General features: G+C 32.7%; 1 protein-coding gene across 1 annotated transcript in view; it reads left to right on the forward strand.

Annotated features, from left to right (window-relative positions):
- The window catches only part of Tnks (tankyrase), a 203,973-nt gene that overhangs the window by 116,130 nt on the left and 61,031 nt on the right, over positions 1 to 26,812 (forward strand). Inside the window, exons 6-11 of the mRNA XM_005330777.4 lie at positions 10,377 to 10,471; positions 11,805 to 11,871; positions 12,164 to 12,350; positions 16,389 to 16,510; positions 17,959 to 18,050; positions 18,143 to 18,221. Of these exons, the coding sequence (XP_005330834.1) occupies positions 10,377 to 10,471; positions 11,805 to 11,871; positions 12,164 to 12,350; positions 16,389 to 16,510; positions 17,959 to 18,050; positions 18,143 to 18,221 (642 nt within the window). The remainder of the gene's footprint in view (positions 1 to 10,376; positions 10,472 to 11,804; positions 11,872 to 12,163; positions 12,351 to 16,388; positions 16,511 to 17,958; positions 18,051 to 18,142; positions 18,222 to 26,812) is intronic.

Consider the following 26,812-nt stretch of genomic DNA (forward strand, 5'->3'; position numbering starts at 1 on the left):
TCAGTACCTGTTACAATTGGGGGAGAAGGCTGTGGACAGGAAACAAAACTAGAGATCTCTGCTTTTACCATCACTTGTCTTTTGGATTCATGCACGTAAATCCAGAAACCACAAGGATGTTATCACTGCAGGGACTTTGAGGTGGCAATGTATGGCCAAAGTCCTGGAGGCCTTAACCACATTAAAGTCAGCTACAGGAATTTGCTAGTCTCTGATTTACAGTTAAAATAACTACCTAATGAAGTAAGGTTGAAGGATTCTCTCCTGTGTAATCTTTAGATTCCATTTAGTGCAACAGTTATCTATTATAAACGTTACTTAGGATTTCATATCTAAGCATCAACGATTCTAAGATTGCAAATATCAGGAACTCATGAAGTTTGAACAGTACAAATATTTCTCATAAAATATAAAAATGAGGCTATTATCCCATCAGGAAATCTGACTTCCATAAAGTCTACCAGCTATTTCTCATTAAACAATGAAAAACTAATATTGTACTTTGAGAGTACTAAGCATTTTGTTTTCGTCCCATACAAACTGTATGAAAGCATGCTATAAACTTATTTTGGGAGGCTGAGGCTGGAGAAAAGAGACAAATTGCTGACTGTTGAAGAATTCCCTTGGAGTTTACACAATGATAATGTTAAATTGAAATTGACTGAAGCTGACGTTCAGAACTTTATTATCACAAAGATCACTTTATGTGATCCTGTTCATTCTTTTTTTGTTCACTTCCTTTCTCTCTTTTTCTTCTTAATACGTGCCCTTAAAGGCAGCCCTTGGTATTCTCACTTTAATTTTTTACTATTTAAAGCAATTAAAATAAAAAGCACTTATTTTGTAAAATAGTTCATAAAAGTTCCATAACTTTTCAGATGCCTTATATGCTTTGCTGAGTATATATTTTGTCTCTGAGGCTATATCATCCATCATTATCCTAACTCTATTCATGTAATTTATCTGCAATTCATAGAATATTATTTGGAAGATGCCTTAAATGGCAACTAGTCCAGCAATGCATTGTTGAAACTTTCACTGTGAATAATTCTGATAGGTTCTGCTTAACTACATTTTAAAAGAAAGAGAGAGAGAGAGAGAGAGAGAGAGAGAGAGAGAGAGGGGGCTCACTGATGTAGATGAGTTTGATCTGGATTAGTGCCCAATATAGGGTGTCATACTTTAAAAAGGGATATTGACCATCCAGAGGGGGACCAGAAAGCTAGTCAGGAAAATTACTGTATAAGAAGTAGTTGAAGCAGCTGGAGGGGCATAATTCAGGAACATACCACTGGGAAGGAAGCCAAACAAAATAATACTTTTCAATTTTGTTCTTCCTTGATATGAGATACACACACACACACACACACACACACACACACACACACACACACACACACACACATTTAAAGCAGTACTGGGGTTTGGGGATTAAACCCAGGCATACTTTACCACTAAGCTACATTCCCAGCTCTTTTTTATTTTTTACTTTATATTTACTGTTTTTTTAGATAGCTATTATTATTAAGGAGTTTCACAATTCTGGGGTGCCCATTCTAATGGTATGGTCATACTGTCAATATTGATAGTTTGTGTGGTGACCTGTGGATCAGAGTACTAAAGTAGTCAGAAACAAGAAGATCCCTGCCCACACATTAGTAATTCTTTTTGCCACTTACCCATGCTGATTTGTTTCTTAACATCCTGTCTAGAACCTGAGCTTCCAACCAAAAGCATGAAAGTTCTAAGTTCATACTACCTAGATATAATCCCTGTCTCCTCTATTGTTTCCCTGTTCCTCGGTTTCCTCACTTGTTCTAGTGAGGTAGTTGTAGTTTCTGTCTCAGGTAGTTGCCGTGTAAAGCAAACAATACATACAGTGCACTTTGTCATGCTCTTTTTTGTAGTTCAGGAATTAAGAAACTTCAGGGAAACTATCTGATCTTCATTGTGATTTTTTAAACATTTAAAACCCTTGAAAAGACGAGCATTAACAATGAGATATATTTCCATGGATACTTGTCCATATTGATTCTCTAGTTTTTAATTTGTTTAGATTCTGATCTAAGTATCACTGTCTCAAAGAGCTTCTTAGCTCTTTGGCAGATTAATCATGCCTCTGTGCCTGATAGAAATTTAATAAAGCTCTGATTATGTGTTTATTGTATTTTCCTAGGAATTTTATCATAATGGCTGATGTGAAAGGGAAACAATGATCTATCTTAACTAAATAATAGATTAAAATGAGATATATTTTGAAAAGATAGAGCAAAAATTGAACTACTTAAATATCCATTTGTAAGCAATGGGTAGATAATTATGGTACAAGCACACAATGGAAATACTGTACAGTCATTATAAAACAATAAGACAGACTTCTATGTAGTAACATTAAGAGGAAAAAAGTAAATTGCTAAATAATATAATGCAATCCTATTTGTGTGACAAAAACAGCAACAACAACAACAACAAAAAACTCAAGAGGATGCTGGGCATAGTGGTGCATGCTTAAAATCCCAGCTGCTCAGTAGGCTGAGGCAAGAAGATTACAAAATTGAGGCTAGCCTTAACACCTTAGCAAAAGACCCTGTCTCAAAACAGAAGAAAAAGGGGTGGGATGTAACTCAGTGGTAGAGTGCTTGCGTGGCATGAGACCCTGGGTTTGATGCCCAGTACCAGAATATAAAAAACAACAACAAAATCAACATACAACAACAAAAACCTCAAGAGGAGAAAAAAATGCACATTCATAGATGTGGAAAAATCTTAAATGATATTTAAGCAACTGTAAACAGTGATTACCTTTGAAAGAGAGGCTTGTTGGACTGGAGGGAGAAATAGAACCTTTTATTTACATCATATTTTCTGTACTACTTGAATTTTTAGAGGGAATATATTATATTTATTACTTAAAAAGGAACTCTATTGAAAGAATGTTTAATAAATATAAAGTAATTGATAATTGAGACCAGTTAAATCTGAGAAAAAAATATATACAGTACCTCATTTTTTAAGTGAAACTTCAAGAGGCATGTTTTTATACATTCAAAAAGTCAAATTTTAAAATGAGTATGTTTTTGTGTTTCTTTATACTTATATATAGTTTTTAAGAGATGAGGGAAGTTAAAAAAGAAAAACCTACAAAAATGATGTTTAAGACTCATGAGTTCATAGAGATAGTATTTGCAAAACTCATGGTAGATTGAGTGATTTTATCAATAGAAGAATAATATCCAGACATTTTTTTGTCGCCCCAGTGGCTGAGGAAGGAGAAGCAAGTTCAAAGCCAGCCTCAGCAACTTAACAAAATCCTAAGCAACTTCTCAAAAATAATTTGAAAGGACCAGGGATGTAGCTCAGTGGTAAATCGCCCCTGGGTTCTATTCCCGGTACCAAAAATAAATAAATAATAAAATAAAAGACCATATTCTGAAAAAAACAAAAATAAGGATGGATGAAGACTATTGCAGGTTTGAGCAACTTAAAGACTCAATAACCAAATAAACGTATTGGTCTTAATTCCAGCAAACCAATTTTAAACAGATAATTTTTGAGATAGGGAATTTGAATAATGACCTGGATATTAGGTGATAATGACATTTTACCACTGCTATATGTGATAGTAACATTGGAGCTGTAGAAGAAAATTTCCATAAATTTTGGAGGCATCTATGGAATATGCAAAGATGAATTGTCAGAGTATCTTGAATTAGCTTTTGAATATTTCCAGGGAAAAAGTAGGACAAAAGAGATAGCAGAAACTATCTGTTAATTAATGATTATTAATTATTAAATCTAGCAGATCAGTACATAGATTGTTTTATGTTTCTTAAAACTTGTTCTTTTTAAAAAATTGTTTATAGTTGTAGTTGGGACACAATATACTTTTATTTATTTATTTTTATGAGGTGCTTAGGATTGAACCCAGAGCCTCGCACATGCTAGTTGAGTACTCTACTGCTGAGCCCCAGCCCCAGCCCTTAAAACTTACTCTTAATACAGCAAAGGTTTCATGTTCAAGTGCTGAAAGATCATGAAGTTTTTATCAAATCATTTTATAATCATAACTACAGAGCAAGTCTGGAGGAAAATTTTGAATAGTACACTATATTATAGAGCTTATATGGAACTGAGAAAGGCTGTGCTTGTCTGTTGAAGAAATGCATTGCTGGATGGAAAAAATTAATCTTTTATTATCTCTTGAGCCAACTTGTCTTCTAATTTGGTAAATTAATGGGTGTTTGTCATTTTGCACATAAGTGTTTGCACGTACAACTTTCTGGCTCACAGCAGCTCCGGAAACCAGAAACTCATTTGGCTTTAAGTCTATCTAGAGTCAGGTGACCAACCATCCCAGCTTTCCTGGAATCAGTGGGTTTCCTAAAATCATAAAGTCCTGGGCAAACCAGGACAAGCTGATCACCACATTTTGGAAAATCCCAAAGGAGTGGATCCAGATCAAACCGAATCCTCATCTTAAAGAAAATAAAATACACTAATCATGGGCTAGACAGCTCTCTGATGACTTATATCATAGCTTCACAGTTGTAGTTTTATATTTTCCTAAGGAATGTTTCAAAAATCACACATACCTATGTTGAAATGTCAGTGTAAATTTTTTGCACAAATTTAAAGTCAAATTTACCATGTTGGATTATCCATATTGCCTCTTAAGTACCTTCCTAGATTAGGTCTTGAAAACATAAGGTATATTTTCTACTATCAGTGAACTCATGGTGAACTAGAGGATACAAATAAATAACTGTACTGTCTTTGTAACAAACATTTACAGTAAAGGATTGTGGCAAATAATTTGAAGTCCAGTTTTGACAGTTTTTTTTAAATTTTTGCATAAGTATTATCAAAAAAGAGGGAAGGAGATAATTATTTGAAGTATTGATGTTTTGCAGTCTTATTTTATGCTTGTTCAGGGAATACAGCCAGCTTTTTACTTCATAAAAACAGATTAATAGCAATTGTCTTAAGAATATAAGAATTTTTATATTTTATGATTTTTAGATGAAAAATATCATTGAGGTCTGGCTGTTGTATTTTATGGTTGTTGTTGATTTGAAAAGCATCCTCAGCACTATTAGACCAAGAAACCCTTTCCTCTGCACCTAGCAGTCATTTATGAGATAGCAATATGTGTTTTGTGTTAAAATGTAAATGCTGAAGTTCTACTAGGGTTGAATATGTAATAATACATCTAGCCATATTCATAGTTGTCATTATTTTTTTTTGCTCATTGGGAAGAAAGGATGAGGGTGTGGAAATATTTTATATTCTTGACACATACCACCATTTAGTTCTTCCAAAGCTGATAGCTAAATTCTGCCTTTATAAAAATTTTGTTATTTTAATATAAATCCTCAGAAATATTTTTTCTTCCATTGTTTGGATTTATTAAGAAGTAATGTGTGAATTTTAAGTTAGAAAGTATTTTGTTACTAGCTTTTAATTTTTTTCCAGAGGCACTTACTTCACTTAGTACAATGTAATTCTAAGTGGGCTCAGCTAAGTAATAATTATGGTATTTGAGTTATGTAGACCAGAGTGAAGTGAATGAAGGATAACAGAGTAAAATATGATATCGGAAAGTTGAAAGTGGATAGTAGGGGAGATTGTTTTCAGCCTTCTAGGTCATTCTAACAATGTTAACTTTAACTTGGAGTGTGATGAAGAATGTCTGGAAGATTTTGTGTTTGTGTAGATTACTAGTCTATCTAACTTAAGTTACAGGATTTCTTTGTTGCTATGTTGTGTAGACTCTAAGGGGATTATTGTGAAATCAGGGAGATAAAATAGAAGGTTGTTGCAATCAACCAACTGAAAGACCAGGTTGGTGATAAATAGATATGATGAGGAGTTACTGGATTCTGGATATATTTCGTGGGTATAACCAATAGAAATAGTCTGATAGGGTGAATATAGTATGTAAAGATAGATGGGAATCAAGAAAGACATTCAAAATTTCTGGCCTGAGTAAATGAAATGATGAAGTAACCATTAGCAGAGATAAAAGCATTTTTTTTTTCCAGCATAAGTTTTAGGGAAAATACTAGGAGCTTGGTTGTGAACTGTAAACATGAGTATCTCCTATTCATGTGGTGATGTCAAGCAGGCAGTTGGTTTATGAGTGTGTGGATGTCATCAGTGAGGACTAGGTTGGAGATATAATTGAACTGTCAGTTTATGGATGTTATTTAAAGTGACAATACTGCAAGAGATCACTGAAGGAGTGAGTATAGGCAATGAAGAAAAGATGTCTAAATCAGAGCTCTACAGTACCCCAGCGTCAAGAAAATGAGGACCAAATAGTAAAGACTAATAAAGAATGACTGGTGAGTTAGGAAGAAAATGAAGAGTGTAGTGTTCTAGACATTTCACATAAGAAGTGATCCATAAAAATCAAATAATGCTGATAGGTCAAGTAAGGTAAGGACTGTATAAATGACCATTAAAAACGTCTAAATGTGTAAGCTACTTAATAAGTAGTAACTACCATTTATTGACCTTTTTCTATGTGATAAATGCTTTATTAGGTTTTGTATAGTTATCTTTAATCCATAAGACAGCCCTGCATGATAAGGATATATTGGAAGTCAAGTAAGTTTTTTGTTACTGTACTAAAATACGAATTACTTCTTAGAAAAGAGGCTTAATTTGCTCATAGTTTTGGAGGTTCAGGGTTGTGTCACTGGCATCAATTTAACTCTGGTGAGGTCCCTCTGAGCTCTGTCACACCAAGGGAAACAAAGGAAAAAGTGAATTTTGTTTACCCACAAGTCTCAACTCAAGAGAGCTGGAGAATCTTCCGCATCCTCGCTCTCTTCTGTTTGCCTCTAGGGAGGATTCCTTTTGTGCCTCTGGCCTTTGAAGGCACCCTGAACTTCCCTTAGCAGTATTTTTCACACTATACTGCATCCCCTGCTTTCTCTCTTTACTTGACCCCTTAGAAACTATCGAGTTTTGTTTCCTCTCTTTGACCTTCTGAATAAAGAATTAGTTGATTTGACTTTTTGTTAGGCACTCTGTGTTTTATTGGACTTTTCTAGGTTACCACACCATCCCTAAAACTATATACTCTCAGATACATGATGGGTACTAAGATATTTTATGTGAATGCATGTGATGACCAGGTTCTTTTTTAGCCTTTTCCTTCTGAATTGTGGTTTTGTATCTATAATGCACTCTCTCTGACATTACCACTGAGGTATCACAAAGGTACTTTAAATCCAATAAACCTAAATCCCACATTCTTTCCCTTAGGGTCTCCTCACTCCTCTTCTCTCCCTCCTCCTTCTGTCATTGACATTTCCAAACTGGGAGCATCCACATCAGTTAGTTATCAGAGTCCATCGATTCTGCTTTCTAATAGTTTTTGAAATTCATTACCTTACTTCCATATTTTTGCATAGCTTTATTTTATAATTCCTATCACTTTTCTACCTTTCCAATAACAAAGCCTTCTAATTTATCTAAGTTATATAAATTTCAGTAGTTTAAAAAGAAATATATTACCATTTTAAAGCATTGTAAATGAAACATCTGGAAACAATGACTATTACATTTTGCCCTTCTAAATAAACTACTGTGTTTATTTAGTGTGTACATTTTCATTCATTAAGGACTTTGTTCATTTCCAGAAATAAAGTATTGAATCAATTGTGTGCAAATTGTGTAAAAGACATTTAATATATAATAGAGGAAGTTTTTTTCTATTCATAAGCAATAAAGATGCCACCTTGTCCATAAAATATTAAATTTTAGCTATTCCCTATAAGAGCTTACTGACTTACTGACCATGTATCCAAAGCAGTCCTTATCTATGGAGGAAGCTTCCCAATCATATTTAAATTACAGTTTTTTCCCAAAATGGGCCAAGATGGAGTAAAAGGGACCAGATTTACCTTGCTTCCTGAAACAATAAGAAAAATGGGCAAAACATATAAATCAATGGTTTTGGACTTGCTTATTAGGCAGAATGTGACAGTAGTCACTCAGAAGAGGAAACTAGTAAGGTGAAATGTACAATTGTTCCAGCTCTGTCTAGGAAGAATTTTCATGCTTTAATGTAGGAAAGGGGACCTGGTGGTCTCCCTGAGTTGAGGTGGACTTGCAGGGACAACACTGGTGAAAAGTTACTAAGACATAGGTCCTATATCAGGTCCCCTTACAGTCTTCAGCTGGGACTGATTAACATGGAATGAAGAAAGTGCTGAGACTAATAAAGGACCCACCCAAAAGGTTTCGAGATCCTAGGAGGTCAGACAGAATCTGAAATACTTTCTGTTACCACCAGCCAGAGTGGAAGACCCTCTTAATTCTTTGGATATCATGAAGTACTCAGGAGGGCAATACCTCAGGGCAAAAGTAGTGCCATGCTAAGGGCTGTTCTGGTCCTGCCTAACAAAGCTTAAAAATAAAGCTTTGAAAGTAGTCTAATACATGTCTGATGAAGTCCCAGCAGAGAGGATTGTGAAAGAGGAAGCAGAAAAAATATTTAATGAACTATAGCCAAAAGTTATCCCAATTTAGTGAAAACTAGAGCCAAGAAACTCAACAAGACCTAAGCACGAACAAAAACCAAAAAAATAATAAATAAAATAAAAAACCATGAAGAAAACTATGCCAAGGTACTTCACAATCTAATTGCTTAAATCCAGTGATAAAGAAAAAATGTTTATGTATCTAAAGGGAAAAAGCATGTGTACAAGGAAACAGAGATAATGCTGGTGGCAGATTTCTTAAAACAATGCCACCCAAAGACAGTGGAGCAACATCTGTAAAATAGGAAGAAAAAAGAATAGTCAGGTGTCCTTTCTATTTAGGACTCTCTTCTAATCTACCTCAATTCTTCATTAGTAGCTGTGTATTGCTTAAAATATTTTGTAAGAGACTATCAGAATTTATAAAAAGTATGGAGTATTTCGAAAGCAGTAATATATGATATAATATATAATAATTCCGTTGTGTTTTGACATTTGGAATAGGTGAAGAAAATAAATTGAAAATCTTAGTAAATCCCAAGCCCCCAAATAGAAATTATAAAAATGAAAGAGAATTAAAGCATATTAGAGCCTGTGTAAGAAACTATTATAGTATTTAAATATCAAATGAGCAGAGGTGGAAAACTGCCATGGTTGCAGGGAAGTTTTTAATTAAAGTAAAGTTCTTTCTGATTGCTTAAAGGTGAGAAGTTTGATTATTTTAATTACTATATTTAATTTTAGCAGAGAATCTTTTAATAACCTGGTTCAAATTAAAAATTTGTCAGAAATCAGTTGAGAAAAAATGTATTTTCCTCTTGTTTATACTGCAAATGTGGTACATAAAATAGAAAATTAAATACTATCTTGGTATATTTCATTGCACTACTGTGTAGTATATTAGTTTTGACTTATTACTGGAGCCGTATGGAATGAATAATGTCTTTTTGGTTTCCATTAAAATTTCTTCAAATAATTCTAAAGTATACTTTTCAATCTTTTCTATTGACAAACATTTTGCAAGCAAAATCTTTAGATAAAGTTTTGTGGTAGAATTGGGATTTAAAAGTTAAAACTTGAAAGGACAGGACTTAAATAGGATAAGGAAGAATGTTTCCATTTAAAGGAAATATAATACATGATATGACTTCTCAGAACAGTAAGAATGGTTCATGTTTGAAAGATAAAGAAGTAATTAGTGTTGGTAGGGTAGGTCTTGATTATTTGAAGGCTTTTGAAAAACAAATGAGTGAAATAGATGTGGTCCTAGTCCATTTTGTGTTGCTCTAACAAAATAGCTGATGCTGGGTTATATATGAAGAAAAAGGGTATGGTTTGGCTTACAATTCTTGCGGCCACATAGTCCTTGAAAACATCACATCAGCATCTGGCAAGGACCCCTTGACTGCTTGACCACAGGATGGATAGCATCAAGTGCCAGGATTTGGGAGGAGGTATAAAAGAGGGGTCACCTGGAAAGAAAAGAAGAGGTTGAGCTGAGAAGGACAACCGTGCTTTATAACAGACCACTCTTGTGTTAACCAATCCAGTCCCTCTAGAACAGTAAATTACTTTTGAGAAAAAGCATTACTCCCTCTTAAAGGCCCCAAATTTCTGGACACTGTTAAAGTGGGGACCAAACCTCAAAACGAATTATTGTAGAGTCAGTTCAACATTCAAACCATAGCAAATGGCATCTAAGTTAGAATTTTCTTCTAAGGAGAATGAATTATCTTTCATTCAGGTCTGAAATAAAAATTTTTGAATTTCAACCCAGTATTTTTTATATTAACTTTCATTGTGTTTAATTGTGAATAAATACAGATTAAAAAGCAAAGCAAGAACTTTTTAACCTGAAAAGGGGGATGTGTTTTTCTCTTCTAGTCCACTCCTTTACATCTAGCAGCAGGCTACAACAGAGTTCGTATAGTTCAACTTCTTCTTCAGCATGGTGCTGATGTTCATGCAAAAGACAAAGGGTAAGTGCATTAGTTTATTTCCTTTTAGTAGTTTTGTTTATGGAATATTATGCTTTATTTTTATCATCTGATTCTTCAAGGTTTTAAGCTCTGGACAAAGAAAATCATATATCCCATTCATTAAGAATGTTCATAATTTTGATTTCAGACTTTACTTTCAAGTACCCACTTATTATTCAGACTTCTCATAATAATTTCCTAAATCATTCCTAATTTTATTGCAATTCTGTTATTTGAAGTTTTAAATTTGCTTTTGTGCTCCAATCATCTTTTTTTAACTATTGAATTGCACTAAAGAAATATAAAAGAAATTGGAAATTGTAATAATCTGGTAGCATAGCTATCATATTCATCAGGTATTAAAAGACCATCTCTTATTAATAAAAAGAAATATAAAAGAAATTGGAAATTTTAATAATCTGGTAGCATAGCTATCATATTCATCAGGTATTAAAATACCATCTCTTATTAATAAACCAAAATCATAAATATATAATATTCTAATTTGGTTAGTGAAATCTTGTACATCTAAACTGAGAAAACCTAGAAGATCCTTAATGAAGGTTAATATGGGAGAGGAATGAATGGGAACCAAGAAAGCATTTATGTCATTTATTTTATGAATGGAAGATTTTTTTAAAACTTTGTACCAGCCTCCTATTTACTATCCAGGGATTATGAACAGTAGGTTTGTATTATTACTTTGAGATTTAAAAATAATTCACCCTATCCCAGGTAAGGTAGATTATATTATACTCTTGTAATTGACATCAGAAAGAAGAAATGCCCTAGAGGAGAGTTTTTTGCATTCTGCCTCTTTCATTCAAGGAAACAGAGACATGAACTCAGTATTTGAGATATTTATGAGAAGGGGAATCTGTCCATTTCAAATATACAATTTTCCATGCTGTTTCTCTCTTGCCTGTGCCAAGTTTTGTGCCATATGCATATGGCATCCCAGTAGTATAGGGGCATAAATGCCTGATCTTTGGAATATTTCCTTGTGCATGTCTGAAAACGGATGGGTGTACAGTAAGCAAGTAATCAAGAAAAGTACACCACAAAAGGAGTTTTTGACCCGTTTAAACTATTTTGATATGCAAGTTGGATATTTAAGTTTTATGCTGCAAATTACCATGAAAGTGAGTTAAAATGGTAGAAACATTTTAATTCACTACCAGGTAACATTTCTTATAAATAATTAATACATAAAGCGTGCAATGCTGTATTTTTAATATGTTAATATTTGCTAGATTCTTGTTTCTTAGTGCTTTGTAGATGAATAACTATAAGATGTTTGAAATTTAAGAATTTTAATTTGCTTCTTCATTAGTGGACTTGTGCCTCTTCATAATGCATGTTCATATGGACACTATGAAGTCACAGAACTACTACTAAAGGTAAGAAGCTCAAAATTCAAAACGTATGCTGCTTAAAAGTTATTGTTACTTTGTTTTGTTATTGTTGTTTGGCTAATAAGATTTTTAAGAGAATATGATAATTTTAAAAAATATTACTGTGCTTACAATTTTTTGAACATTCAACTAATAATTCAGCTGTTTTTTAAAACTGAAATTATTGCAATCACATTTCAAAAAGTTACAACTGAAATTTACAGTGCAAAAAAAATTTCTGAGTTTAATTTGATTCTGTGAAGTTATTACTAACCTAAAACATTTTTTCTCCATTCAGCATGGAGCTTGTGTTAATGCAATGGATCTCTGGCAGTTTACTCCACTACATGAGGCTGCTTCCAAGAATCGTGTAGAAGTCTGTTCTTTGTTACTGAGCCATGGTGCTGATCCTACTTTAGTCAACTGTCATGGGAAAAGTGCTGTGGATATGGCTCCAACTCCTGAACTTCGGGAGAGACTGACTTGTATGTATTTATACCCTAAAATCAGTATTACTGGCTATTAATCAGAATATCTGATTTCTTTTTAGTTATCAGAGCTAGTATTTTATCTCATTTACACAATACCCTTCCATTCTTACAAGCATACTAGTTTAAAATCCTCTTTTCTTTCCTTCATGAATTACACAAGAATCTTATATACGTACACTATATATATTTTACAGTTATTCAAGACTAATACTAATTCATATGTGTTAAGGCTAATGAGGATGAAGCAAGGCAGCCATTGGCAGCCATTTAGTGAATACTTAGTGACAAACACTAGAAAAAGAGCACTGTACAAACCAGAACAAAAATCTCCACATTCAGAGTGCTTATATTCTTATGCTATTGGTAATAATCAATGATATTTAATATTAAGTACTTTTTTAGTCACATTTTTATCACTATGACAACAACTTAAAGGAGGAGAGTTTAATTGGGCTCATGATTTCAAAGTCTCAATCTTTGTTGGACTAATTCTATTGTTCTGGGCCTACAGTAAAGCAGAACATCATGGTGGAAGGACATAGTGGAGGAATCTACCCAGCTCTTGGTAGCCGGAAAGCAGAAAGAGATGGGGAGGGAGATAAAGAATTTTAAAATAAACTTTGTGTTTTAGAATACTTTTTGAAATACAGAAAATTTATGAAGATGGTATAGAGTTCTCACATACCCCATACTAAGTTTCCTGTATTACCAGCATTTTACATTATTAGTAAGATACATTTATCCCAATTAAAAACCCACATTGATTTAGATTTCTTAGGATTTTACCTAAAATCTTTTTTCTATTCTAGGGTCTTATTCAGGATGACATATAACATGTAGTTACTATATCTAATACTGATTTAATTTTACATATGAACATTTCAGGTTTAAATTAAGCTAGGTGTCACCTAATTTTTAACTTTCCTACATCTAGGATTCTAAGAATCAAAAACAACCTAGTAAAGTTTTTGTTAAATTATAATTCAAGGACAAGGTATAATCAAAATCATGATAATATAATTTGTATTTAAATAGATTTTAAACTTGTCAAAATTAAAATAGAAAAACTTCCCTGTAATTTTCATCTTGTTTAGTGGAAATTTAAATTTTTTTTGGTATTCAAACAAATGACATCTATTAGACTATAGGACAGTATAAACCAGATTGTAATTGTGCAAATGTCTTTTTAATGAACCTTGTAGAAGTTGATCCGACCCAGGTGACTCTTGCTATAGGTTTTCTTGCTTTATATAATTCATTTTTCTAAGTATTTGGTCTAAATAGGAAAATTTACATTCTTTAAGAGAAAGATCTTTGATTTTGGTTTTCTTAACACCTGTACAAGTTCTTTGTTAACTAAGAAAAATGTGGGATGATATTTATGTTTGCACCTGTATGTCCACCTAACTTAAGCCGAGGACGGTGTATTGTAGATACTTTATGCTCAGTAAAATTCTCAAAATGAATTTGGGTGAGTACCACTGTGCACACCCATAATCCCAGCTCCTCAGGAAACCTAGGGAAGACAATCTTAAATTCAAGGCCAGTCAGGACTACATTAACAAGACCTTGTCCTAAAAAAAAACAAAGAACCAGGTGGGGTGACATATGCCTTTAATCCCAGCAGCTCAGGAGGGTGAGACAGAAGGATAGCAAGTTCAAAGCCAGCCTCAGCAAGTTAGGAGGTCCTAAGCAATTTAGTGAGATCCAGTCTCAAAATTTAAAAAAGGGACTGGTAGGGGTGGGTGTGGGGGGTACCAAAAAGAAAAAAACAAAGAGAAGAAAATTTGACACTATTCAAAACCTATTTTACCATTTTCATATTTCCTTATTTTAATTTATATATTGACTCAGCTTTGTCTCTGTTGTTATTTAAATTTTTCCTCCTTTTAATCGTTTTAGAAATTATGACTACTATAAGAAGTTTTTTTAAACTTTTTATTTATATATGACAGCAGAATGCATTATAACTCTTATTACACATATAGAGCACAATTTTTCATATCTCTGGTTGTATACAAAATATATTCACACCAATTCGTGTCTTCATACCTGTATTTTGGATAATAATGATCATCACATTCCACCATCATTTATACTCCCATGCCCCCTCTCTTCCCCTCCCACACCTCTGCCCTATCTAGAGTTCGTCTATGCCTCCCATGCTCCCTCTCCCTATCCCACTATGAATCAGCCTCCTTATATCAGCATTTGTTTTTTTTGGAATTGGCTAACTTCAGTTACATTATCTTCTCTAACTCCCCATTTACTTGCAGACGCCATGATTTTGTTCTCTTTTATTGCTGATATTCCATTGTGTATATATGTCACTTTTTTTTTTATCCATTCATCTATTGAAGAGCATCTAGGTTGATTCCATAGTTTAGCTATTGTGAATTGTGCTGCTATAAAAATTGATGTGGCTGTGTCCCTGTAGTACGCTATTTTTAAGTCATTTGAATATAGACCGAGGAGAGGGATACCTGGGTCAAATGGTGGTTCCATTCCCAATTTTCCATGAAATCTTCATACTGCTTTCCATATTGGCTATACCAATTTACAGTTCGATCAGCAGTGTTTAAGCGTACCTTTTCCCCCACATCCTTGCCAACACTTGTTGTTTGTATGCATAAAAACTGCCATTCTGACTGGAGTGAGCTGAAATCTTAGAGTGGTTTTGATTTGCATTTCTCTGATTGCTAGAGATGATGAACATTCTTTCATATATTTGTTGATTGATTGTATATCATCTTCTGAGAAGTGTCTCTTCGGGTCCTTGGCCCATTTATTGATTGGGTTATTTTTTTTTTCGTCTATAAGAAGTTTTTATAATGTGTTTTACTAGTCTGTCTTATTGTAGTGTAAAGATTAAAATTTATCTTAAATTTGTATAGTTTTTCAAAGGGAGCATTTTTCTGGTTGGACTATTTTTTAGTCTTCTTAGTAAGCAACTTTATTAAATACATAAAACCTTTGTTTTGTTACATAGGATTCTAGCAAGAAATTATCTGAATGAAAGAATTTAATGAAATTAGGCTTTCTCTAACTGCAGTTTTTATTATCATGTGTACTGCTTTTTACTAGGCATTCACAGTTATAGAATTAACTTAAAGAAAATTATATAAGAAACACACACATTTTGATAAGGCTTGTTACTCTATTTTTTCCCCCCTAACCTTTCAAGTTCTATATTTTGAGGAATTTAGCAATAATAAAGAATCACTAAAGAAGAGGTTATGTAATAAAGGGGTTTTTTTCCTAAATTTGTGATAAATATGTTCAGCATTCACACACAACACATAGTTATTGAGTGGGTGTATCAAAATCAAACAAAATTTGTAAAATAAAAAGTAGGACTGTTTTTAATAAGAATATCGTGTTCTTAATTTGCACAGTTAATTTAGATATGAATTTTTAAAAATATTTGTTAATGAAAATAATACAATATTCATTGTTCTTTGAAAATGTTTCAAACTCTAGAAGTTCTTCTACATATCTGTTCTTCCCTACTCTTTTTCAAAACATAGTTGCTATTAATATTTTGCTGAGTATTTCTCTACATCATTTTTTACAAAATTATTTGTATTTAGTTGTGATGGAAAGAGTTGTAACAATACAAAAAAAGGATCAGCCTATTCTTTCTCTTTGGGTACTTGAATAACAATTTGTTCTTTCATGTTAGTGTTTATAGATCTGTCTCTTTTGTTAAAGAGTTTCAGTGTATGTGCTTACAAATTATTTGTCTGGTTTCCTTTGGTGGACTCCTAGTTGCCTGTTTTAAAGACTTTGATGCCATTGATGTCTTTGTGAATCTTCATGAATTCTGAGAGTATGAAATAGTCTTATTTCAGAGCATACATATTTCAGAATTTTTCATTGTATCTTCAGCCTTTGTATTATCAATATTGTCACATTACCACTTTTGCAGAAATAGAGAAATATGTGAAGTTTATGATTTTCCTATTTACATATAATCATACTAGATTTCTTTATAATTTAAACTATTATTTATCAACCATTATTTCATTGTAGATGAATTTAAAGGTCATTCTTTACTACAAGCAGCCAGAGAAGCAGACCTAGCCAAAGTAAAAAAAACACTCGCTTTGGAAATCATTAATTTCAAACAGCCGCAGTCTCATGAAACAGCGCTGGTAAGATTTCATTATTAATAACATTCTTTTTTGTCTGTAATACTGGAGCAAGCCCGACATAATACCTGAAAGTAACTTTACTATTTGCAGTGTCTGTAATTTATATTTTAATGTTAGTTGAATTGATTTTTAAATTTGGTTTAGGGGAAGATTATTTTAATGGGCAAGAGAATAGACATTTGCTCGATCTTGATTTGGAGATAATTTTACCTTTGTGTTTACCCAACCTTATTATAACAGATCTACCTTTGTGGTTGTTCTTTCATAAAATACAAGATGTGATTTTTCATGATTAAATTTTCTTTTTTATTATGTGTTTGCTAGATAAATACCGTATTTGTTTTCTGTAGGGAATTGGTGTGTTTTCAAAGATACTTACATCATCCTTTTATGCAATTATATTCAAATAACTGATTATATTCATGCAGAAAAATGGTAAGATTATAAATTTTTCTGTTCCAGACTGCACAAATTACCCTTATAACTATTTCTTTTTCTTCCAATACATTTTTGGAAAGATTTTTTTATGTTCTTTGACACTGACAAAAAGGGACAGATATAGGGTTTGACTAATGATTGCTCCCAAATACAGAATTTATGCATATATGATGGTTGTATCACAGACTTTTACATATGCTTCAGTTAATATTCTTATATGTATGTGGCACAAAAAGGTCAAACTTTAGTCAATATCTGGTGAAAATAACAAGATTCACCAAACTGAAGTGTGCCAACTATATATGCACTTAAGAATATGTCCATCAAAACTGGGATTCAGATACACTCAAACTACATAGCATTATACCAGCTTATACTCAAAGCCACAGAATAGACCTTACCCACGGGGCGGGGGGGGGGGTAATTTTAGTATCAGTTTTAAGTGTTAATTTTAAAAAGTTAATATATAACTAATGAAGCAGAATATAAAAGTCATATGCATATTAGGATAAGACACAAAATTTATAAGAGTGTTTATTTTCTAAACTGCTTCAAGTTCATCACTTTCTTGCCAATTTCTAGGTATATAAACATACTCTTTCGAAGTGCTTCAAGTGTATCAGTGAAGGAATTTGAAAAATACTGGTTTGTATGGCTGATAGCCTAATGAAGGCATGAATAGTTACAGATTTCTGTAGCTTCTAAGAGGCAGTATTCTAATGACTTTCAGTGGAATATATGCTGGATCATTATTGACTAAAGGAAAAGAAATGAGGTCTTTCCTAACACTTAACTAAAAGCATAATTTTGTGTAGGTTTAAAGACTTTATTTATGTTTTGTATTTAGTGTATTTAGGAGAAATATTCATCATCTCTATAATGTAAAATATATAATTATGTTCTTGGTACTCTTTGAGATAACAGTGTCCTAAATAGTAAGCAGATGCTATTTAATTCAGAAATCTATTTTTAAATAGAAGTTTAGCTTATTAAATGATTTCTCTTTATAGCACTGTGCTGTGGCCTCCTTGCATCCCAAACGAAAACAAGTGACAGAATTATTACTTAGAAAAGGAGCAAATGTCAATGAAAAAAATAAAGAGTAAGTATAATTGCAGAAGAGTTATTCAGTTCTTAAAAGAGGAAATGCAGTAAGAGAAAGAAAATTACTTTTGCCTTTTCTCCTTTCCATAGTTTCATGACTCCCCTGCATGTTGCAGCCGAAAGAGCCCATAATGATGTCATGGAAGTTCTGCATAAGCATGGAGCAAAGGTAAGGCACACACCAGACACAGAGTGCCAGACTCAGCACTGAGCAGCTAGCTGTTCTTAAGAGTGCTACTTTTCTCTGATTTTTTCAGAAGAAATTAATTTTTTCCAGAAAGAACTGTTGATTTGTATTTAAATTCATAAATTCTCCTATAAATCTTATTTTAATTTTGTTTTTAATCAGAGTAATTCCCTGTTTCTTTCTCCTTTACCCTCAATCTTCTAAAAAATAACAAAGTGTAGCTAATACCATTTAAAATAGATTTCAATTTTATAGACATTGTTAATTATATGGCATATTTTGATAGTATATTTTGGTGATAATTGTAAACTATCAGAAAATAGTTTACAGTAGCTCTACTTACTTTAACAAACATTTGTATTCCCCCAAATTGCTAAGATAAACTTTCTCAATTTCTACACTAAAGAAATATGAAATTTTAGTAACTATTTCTATTAGAATTATTTGGATGACATATTCTGAAATTCTGAATATGTCACTTGAGAGAAGAAGAAAGCAAACTGGTTGTTTTTCAGGGGGGACTTGAACTTGCAAATATTTAAATCTTCAAGAATATATATTTTAAAGCACTGGTGTTCAAAATAGGGTACAGATATTGGAGTCACCTATAAAAACTGAACTTACAACCAAATCCTCAAATCCCTACATCATAGTTTTTTTTTAATATTTGTTTTTTAGTTATAGGTGGACACAATATCTTTATTTTTATGTGGTGCTGAGCATCAAACCCAGTGCCTCACACATGATACACAAGCACTCTACCTCTGATCCACAACTCCAGCCCCATACATCACAGTTTTTTAAAAATATATTTTGAAGTAGAGCCAAAGGATATTTTGTACCATTGTAATTAAAATTTTTCTTAAATTTGAATTTTTTTATCTCTTTCCATTTTTTTGTAATTTCTCTTCCAGTAGTACTTATATATTTACTTGTAATGTAGTAGTATAGCACTGCTTGGTTATAATATTTCAAATGAATAAGGAAGACCAAAAGGTGTAGGAAGAGAGAGGGATGGGAGAGAAAGGGAAGGCATGTACTGGGGACTGAACTGGAGCAGACTATGTTATATACACAGGTATATATCAAAATTAACCCCACTAGTATGCATAACTATAATGCCTTAATACAGTTTTTAAAATAAAACAATTTTACAAATGTATACATGTATTCAGAGGCTTATTTTTATTCATAGGGTATAGATTCAAAAATTTATTATATATGACTTCTTTAAGTCATATAAAAGTCTTTAAAAGGCCATTTGAGGGTTTTAATTTAAAAACCAACATGAGCTAGAATAAAAAAATTCCAGAAATTTATTACCTAATTTGTAGGTACAGCTACAGCTTTATTATATAAATAGCATCTTATTCTGTCAAGCTGAAAATAAGGTAAGTAGGGGGCTCAGTTGTTAGAGTGCTTGCCTTGAATGCACATGGCTCTGGGTTCAATCCCCAGCACCACCAAATAAATAAATAAGCCAAGTGGGCTTTCGTTTTTACTTATAAGCATCATGTTTATCATCGGCCTGTTTTTGTAAACATTTATGGCATTTTTAATGCTCTTGAAAAATTATGAATAATGCCTTTAATTTGGGGAAAATAATATCTATTTTCTCTTGTGAATCATTTTAGAAAGATTCAGTGAAAAAATAACATTATCTCAAAGCCTGTCCTAATCATCATTACTCTAGATCTGTAGTTCTCAATCTTTCTCTGCCCTTCATGTGCACAATCAGTTCATCAGTGGAGCATGTATAATTTTAAACATCCTGTCAGTGATGTAGAATGACTTGCAGAGTAGAATATCCTCCCTAGTCTTTCCATTACAGCAAGTAAATGGAGAAGTCTTGTAATTATGTGTTTTAAAATCATACTCAGACAAAGTTATGAACAATAAAGTTGCTATCAATAGATCACAAAAGCCATGTCAACTTCCATTTGCACCTTCCTTGATTCTAAAGCATTATGCTATCCCTCAGGGTTGGTGCATACAGTGATTAATGTGTTAGTTTTTAAAATATGTGTTAATGTGTTAGTTTAAAAAACAAAACAAAACAAAAATTCCTGTGACAAAACCCATGTGGCTTCTCTTGGGCCCAGTTGTTGCTAGCTTGACATTTTCTTTCTAGGAAATCTAGAAATTCTATTTGATTTTTAAGCAATGCATGGTTTTCATTTGACTCTAGAACCACATTCTAAATGAGCCGCACTATACTATAATTTGGATTCAGCCCTCCTAACACTGCGTACACCATCCTGCTTCTGCCCCTTCCTCCTAAAGAGTCAAGTATCCCAGGATGAGGAAGAAGAATTTTGGGAGGAAAAAATTACCATTAATTAATTTGTCTTACCTAGCAGATACTAGTAATTTTTTTTTGTAATCAAAACATTATTTTCCCCAATTGTTGGTGATAAAAACAAATTTCAGGTTCATCGTGCATGTTAATTAAAAATATTGCATATGTAATTTAGGCATGCTTTTGAATTTAGAATTCCTCCACTTTCTAGTTTTGTGATCTTATATTAAATGTCTCTGAGCCTCAATTGACTCATCAATGTTGTGAAATAAGCCTGAGAAGACATTTATCAAATCCATTTATAATTAGTTTTGATCCACCTTAACAAATATTTACAAAATGATCAAAACTGTGCTGGATACAGTGGGAAAATACCAGATTGAAAGTAAATGCAATTACTGAACTTGAGTGTAGTCCTGAATTAATTTAGAAACATTGGTAATAAGGAAGGAAGAGAAAAATGAAAGCCACTTAGAAGGGATTATTATATTAATTGGAAATGAATTGGGCATTAGAAGCACTCAGAAAATGGTGATACAATTAGAAGAAAACTAGAGAGAAATACTGGTTTCCTGTGCCTTAACAATGAGTTTAATTGATATGATAGAGGGACATTTAGGTAAAATCAGCAGTTAGAAATGTAGCACTAGAGTATGAAAGAGAATTTTGGATTGAAAAGATCTGTTGGAGAGCCATCAGTGTAGTGATTATATTGTGGGAGGAATTAAGGGTCTCTGGTAGAGAGCATGAAAAGACAAGTTGAGGGTTAGAGAAAGAATCTTTGAAGATTTCTGAGGTTTATTGAGCAATAATGGAAAATGTTAAGTGAAAGATCTATCACCGTGTCTAACTATACAACAGTAGTATGAGATGCAACAGGTGATGGGTGCCACAGACAGAAATTAAGGCAGATAAAAAGACATTTAATTTGGCAATTTTTATATGCCAGATTTAGCAGCTTTTGAAGGAGATGTTTTAGAGAAATAAAAGTTTGTATCCAAGTATTGATGATAAATGCCCTCAAAATGTGTTTTGCTGAACATTTTAATAAAGAAATTATAGCTGGCTATGGTGGCACATACCTGTAATCTCAGTGGCTCAAGAGGCTGAGACAAGGGTGTTAGGAGTTCAAAGCCAGCCCCAGCAACATCGAGGCTCTAGGCAACTCAGTGAGACCCTGTCTTTAAATAAAAACACAAATTATGGTTGTGCATGTGGCTCAGTGATCGAGTGCCTCTGAGTTCAATCCTTGATACAAAAAAAAAAAAAATTATATCAAAAATGTGGGCAAGTTTTCAAGGATCAGCACAGGAGTGAAGCAGAACTAGCAGAAAGAAGATAGTATCATCATCTTTGACCTGGAGAGGGTAGTTATTTGGAGATGGCCCCTGCTCTCTTCCCAATGTCTCCTGTTAGCCAGATTTAAAAGGCTACAAGAGACTGTTGATTTGGTCCTATGAATAATTTTCCCAGGATGCAGAATAGGATAGAAAATGAATCTGAAGAAACAATTAAGCGATATTCAGTTAAATGTTAGAAAACAGATTGCTAATAAGAAAAGGAAGATTAGAAAAATTTAAAATTAGAAGTTTAGAAAAATTAAGAAAATCGCCTCATTTGGCTGGGGATGTAACTTAGAGGTGGAGCACCTACTTCACATATCCAGGGCCCTAGGTTCAACCCATAATACTGTCAAACAAACAAAAATGTAGCTCCTCAGTGGTAGAGTCTTTGCCTAAAGTGTGAATCCCTAAGTTCATTCCACAATACTGCAAAAAAATAAAGAAAATGAGGTATATTAGCCAACTCATTTGAAAAAAATTCTTGTGCTACAAGTTAACTTCTGTACCTTAAAAAGTTAATAACCGTATTTACCATTCTCTAATTTGTGAGATTGTGAGGTTACATAAAGCCCAAATAAGTAAGACATGGAAGATTTTATTCTTCATGCCATAGTTTTTCATCATTATTGTTAGTCTACCATAGCATTCTGTACTCTGTACTAGTGAATTACCTGGCATTCTGCAGTTTATCACTAATGAATTGTCTGCTGTCATTATTGAGAACTTGTTCTCCAATTGCATATGACATTATTAATATTTAAGAACAAAAAATTTAATTTAGAAGTGTTTTTTTAATACATAAGCACTACTACATTGTCATTTGCATCCATCTGTTTAATACATGAAACATGAATGGATTTCTTTCAATTTGTTCATTTCTTAATTGGCTCATTATATCATCTGTAGGCAGATATGGTGACAACAGTAATTGGCATTTAATGGGCTTCTTTCTCCGATTGAGAAGTGATCACAAGTCTTTGCTCATTTGGGGGGAGTGTGCTTATTTTAAGGTTTCCATTAATGCTATTCTAGAGGAAGATAGATAAGTTTATTAGCTAAAAAGTGTTAAAATGCTTTTAAAGATATTTTGGAACTAAAAGTTTAGTTTAGATAATAATATCTAAGATTTGTCCACATCAAAATAATGTCCATTGGGCTAATATCACAAACATGTTTTAGTTACCAGTTGAATCTGGATTAACCACAAATAGAAATCGGTTATTACTTTTGTGAGATAACCATGTTTATCCCCCAGAAGTAATCTGAAATTATTTCTGAAATTCACATAAAATGACAAAAAAAAAAAAGGAATTTGGAAATGGTACCTTAGAATGGCGAAATACCTTAGCCATTCTGTATGTCTCTTTCTCCTCTCTTTCTCAAGCTGCATTATTTCTTTTCTCTGCCAGTCTTTGTTCACCTGGTTCATTCTTCTTCCCACAGACTGGAGTTTTCTGTTTTATTTCTCTGTAGCCTATGTGGTTTTTGTAGACTCTACTTTGTAATATCTCCTTGACCTCTAGCTGATGCACTTTCTCCTAAGTTTCAGACATGAGAAAAGGAAAATATGAGTGAGTTTTGAACTTGTTCAGCTCAGCCTTTGGATTAGCTTGTTCCGTTTATTATTTCTCAGGGTATAAACTAGGTTAGTGCCCTTTTACTAAAGCACAGTATATACCATTATATTATTCATATATACTACCTTTTTGGGAACTTAAAATTGTTTCTTTTGAAATTCCTCATAAATTTTGAAGGTTTACAAATAATAATTCAAGTTCAGTTAGCTAACAGAAAATAGTATCTTAATAGTGAGTTCACAATACATTAAAGGATTAAAATCCTTCTAAAATAAAATATTAATAACTATCAGAGTTCTAGCTCAGAATTAAATTTGTGGTCATTTGTGTCTTTCATTCCTTATAAAAGATGATTTAACTATATATATACATACCACCAAGGATAATTATGACCTAACACTTACTTTTTGGCCCAGAAAGAAAAGGGAGGAAGAAAAAGATCTCATAATCCACTTGAAAGGCACATCCCCAATGACCTGAAGACCTTACACTAGACCATACCTTTTGAAGATTCCACTCCCTTCCAATAGCACTACCCTAAGGACCAATCCTTTAATGCATGGTCCTTTGGAGGACATTTAACATCCAAACTATAACAGTGCTATTCAACAAAATCAGCTATTTGTTTTCATAAGGAAAGAAGATAAGAAAATAGTTTTTCTTATCTTCAAGAAAAGAAGATCTTAATATGCCTACTGTCTGTTCCCTGGGTTCTAATCTCTGTCTACCAGAATTTGTCCTATTTCAGATTCCTATCTTGTGTTGTTCTTTTGTAGATGTATTAATCCCTATTACTTTTATTACTATTAAAAATATTTTTTTAATATTTTTTTAGTTGTAGATGATCACAGTACCTTTATTGTGATCTTTTATTTTTATGTAGTGCTGAGAATTGAATCCAGTGCCTTAACATGTGCTAGACAGGTGCTCTACCACTGAGCTACAGTCCCAGTCTATTAACTTTTTAATGCTCACATTCACTTTAAATTGTTCTGGTTTGAGGGAAGAAAAATACAATGTTACTCTAGTTAGAGGAATAAGAGATAGTTTTCAATCCTCCAATTATTTGAAATCTTTTTAGATTGAGGCATTTAAAGTAAAGCTATAATGTTAACAATAAATGCCTAAATATAGAAGAAGTTAAAGAATAGTTCATGGTTAATTATCAAATGACTGATAGCTATAAGTTTAGAAAACAGAAATGAATATAGCCTCAAAGTTAGGTGTTTGAAACTCGGCTGTTCACACTGGTTAGAAGAAAGAACAATTCCGCTTGGTCATTTCCTTGTAAAATGCAGAACTGTTTTGACATTTTTTTAATTATGATTTTTGTGACCTATATTTTTCATGCCAGATGTTGTGATTTTGGATCACTTCACTCAATTATCCATCTTCATGAAAATCATTTTTGCTGTCTAGATGGAAATAGATAAAATCTCCAGATATAATAAAAGGGGGGAATGTGTTTTGTCAGCCAGACATCTGTTATTCTTCTAACACCTTCTGAATATATAGTACAAGACAATCCTAAATGTTTAATTACCACAGTTGAGCTGTAACTTTAATTGTAGAGTTTTCCTTATTTGAGGCAGTTTTATATCTTCAAGAAAATAATCTCTTTAGTGCTGAATGTTAAGTATTTTTGGTGACATCCTTTGTCATATCTTGTGGTAAAGATCATGATAGGGAAAATTAGAATTGGGCCTAAAAAAGACTTGAACAAAAAAATGGTTCTAAATTTCCTGGGTAAATATGTTTGTGGTTCCAACTAATAGGTATAAAGAATTAAAATTATGTCTCTTTAAGAAGAATAAATCAATGCTCAGATGTATCAAATCTGTACACGTGAAATATGTTTTAAGTTGAAAACACAAACAGTGGACAAGAGAGCAATATAATGTGCATATTCAGTTTGAAAGTTCTTAAAAGAATCTTTACAAATGGCCATCTCATTTATTTGGTTACTTCAGCTTGAATGATCATGTAGGCACCTAATTATATGTGTACTTCTAGACCATATTCTAGTTTGTTTTGGTTTTTAATTAAAATTTCATTCTTAAACATAGATAATATTTTAAAACATATTGTCATGTCTAATATTTTTGCCTGAATGAAAGGTATCAGTATATGAAATCAGAATTGTCAATGCCAAGAAAACAAAAAATATTATTTCAGTGGCACAATTCAGCTCATTGTCCATATTCTATATTTCATTTGGACCTTTCTTTTCAGTGCTGCTGGTATTTATTTTGGATGACACACACAGGTCATTTAATCTCCTCCTATATTTTCCCTATCAACAGAATGAATCAATATTATTTACCATTTGTGTAACCTAGTGGATAGTAGAAATTCAGACTTAACCTCCTTGAAACTATTTGAATTCCTTATAATGCTCTAGAATTGCAACAAAATAAATATATTGGCCTCAAATGTGAAACTCACAGCAGCAGCATAAATCTTACTGGCTGAAGTGTTAGAGTTGGAGGTGGGAAGAAACTATCATTGCAGATAGTTTCTACTGCCATCTAAAAAACAAATGTATTACTTATTCTGGAAGGCAAGCACATTTTTATATTTCTATGCCTTGAAACATTTCAGAATATATGGAAAAGAATAGTATGGCCATTCTTTATAGCTTTTCTATATCCCATGACTGTCTAAAAAAATAATAATAATCAAAGAAGGAGCATTAGGGTGATAATAAAGCCAAATATAAGACAGAATTCAGGACACAAATTATTATTGTTTCTTTTATTTTGAATTAATTAAAGGTCAAGTAGGTAATTGGCTTACCGTCCAGTAATCAATTTTCCTCTTCTTTTTTATAGAACGAGAGTTAGCAAGCATTTTCTATCAATTCCATATAACAAATATCTCAAGTTTTGTGAGCTAAAAGACAAATTTAAGGATTTTATTTGTATACTCATATAGCTGTTTGAAAATATCAAATCATTCTTAACTTGCAGGCAGTAACAAATACACAGCTGTTTGGAATTGACCCAGGAGTCATAACTTCCCAACTCCTGTGGAATTGTATGTTCAAGTATGGATGACCATTTGCTACAGAGGAGGCTGGGCATGGTAGTCTCATTTTCCTTGCTAATGACTTTGTAGGCCTACATGTAGGAAATATTTCTGTCCTGGACATAAAGAAAAGTTTTGTGGAGGAGTAGTTTTCTTTTCTTTTAAAATAGGTATGTGAAACTTTCTTTTTGACATTGAATATTCCTGCATGAAGGTGAAGCCACCACCCCAGTTATCTTTTTCCCATAGAGGAAAAAGCTTGGAGTCCAAAGATTGTAGGACCTAAAAAGTGTATAACATTTATTTCTAGTGAAGAATAATTCTTCC

This window comes from Ictidomys tridecemlineatus, chromosome 14 (genome assembly GCF_052094955.1).
Source record: "Ictidomys tridecemlineatus isolate mIctTri1 chromosome 14, mIctTri1.hap1, whole genome shotgun sequence".
Taxonomy (NCBI): Eukaryota; Metazoa; Chordata; class Mammalia; order Rodentia; family Sciuridae; genus Ictidomys; species Ictidomys tridecemlineatus.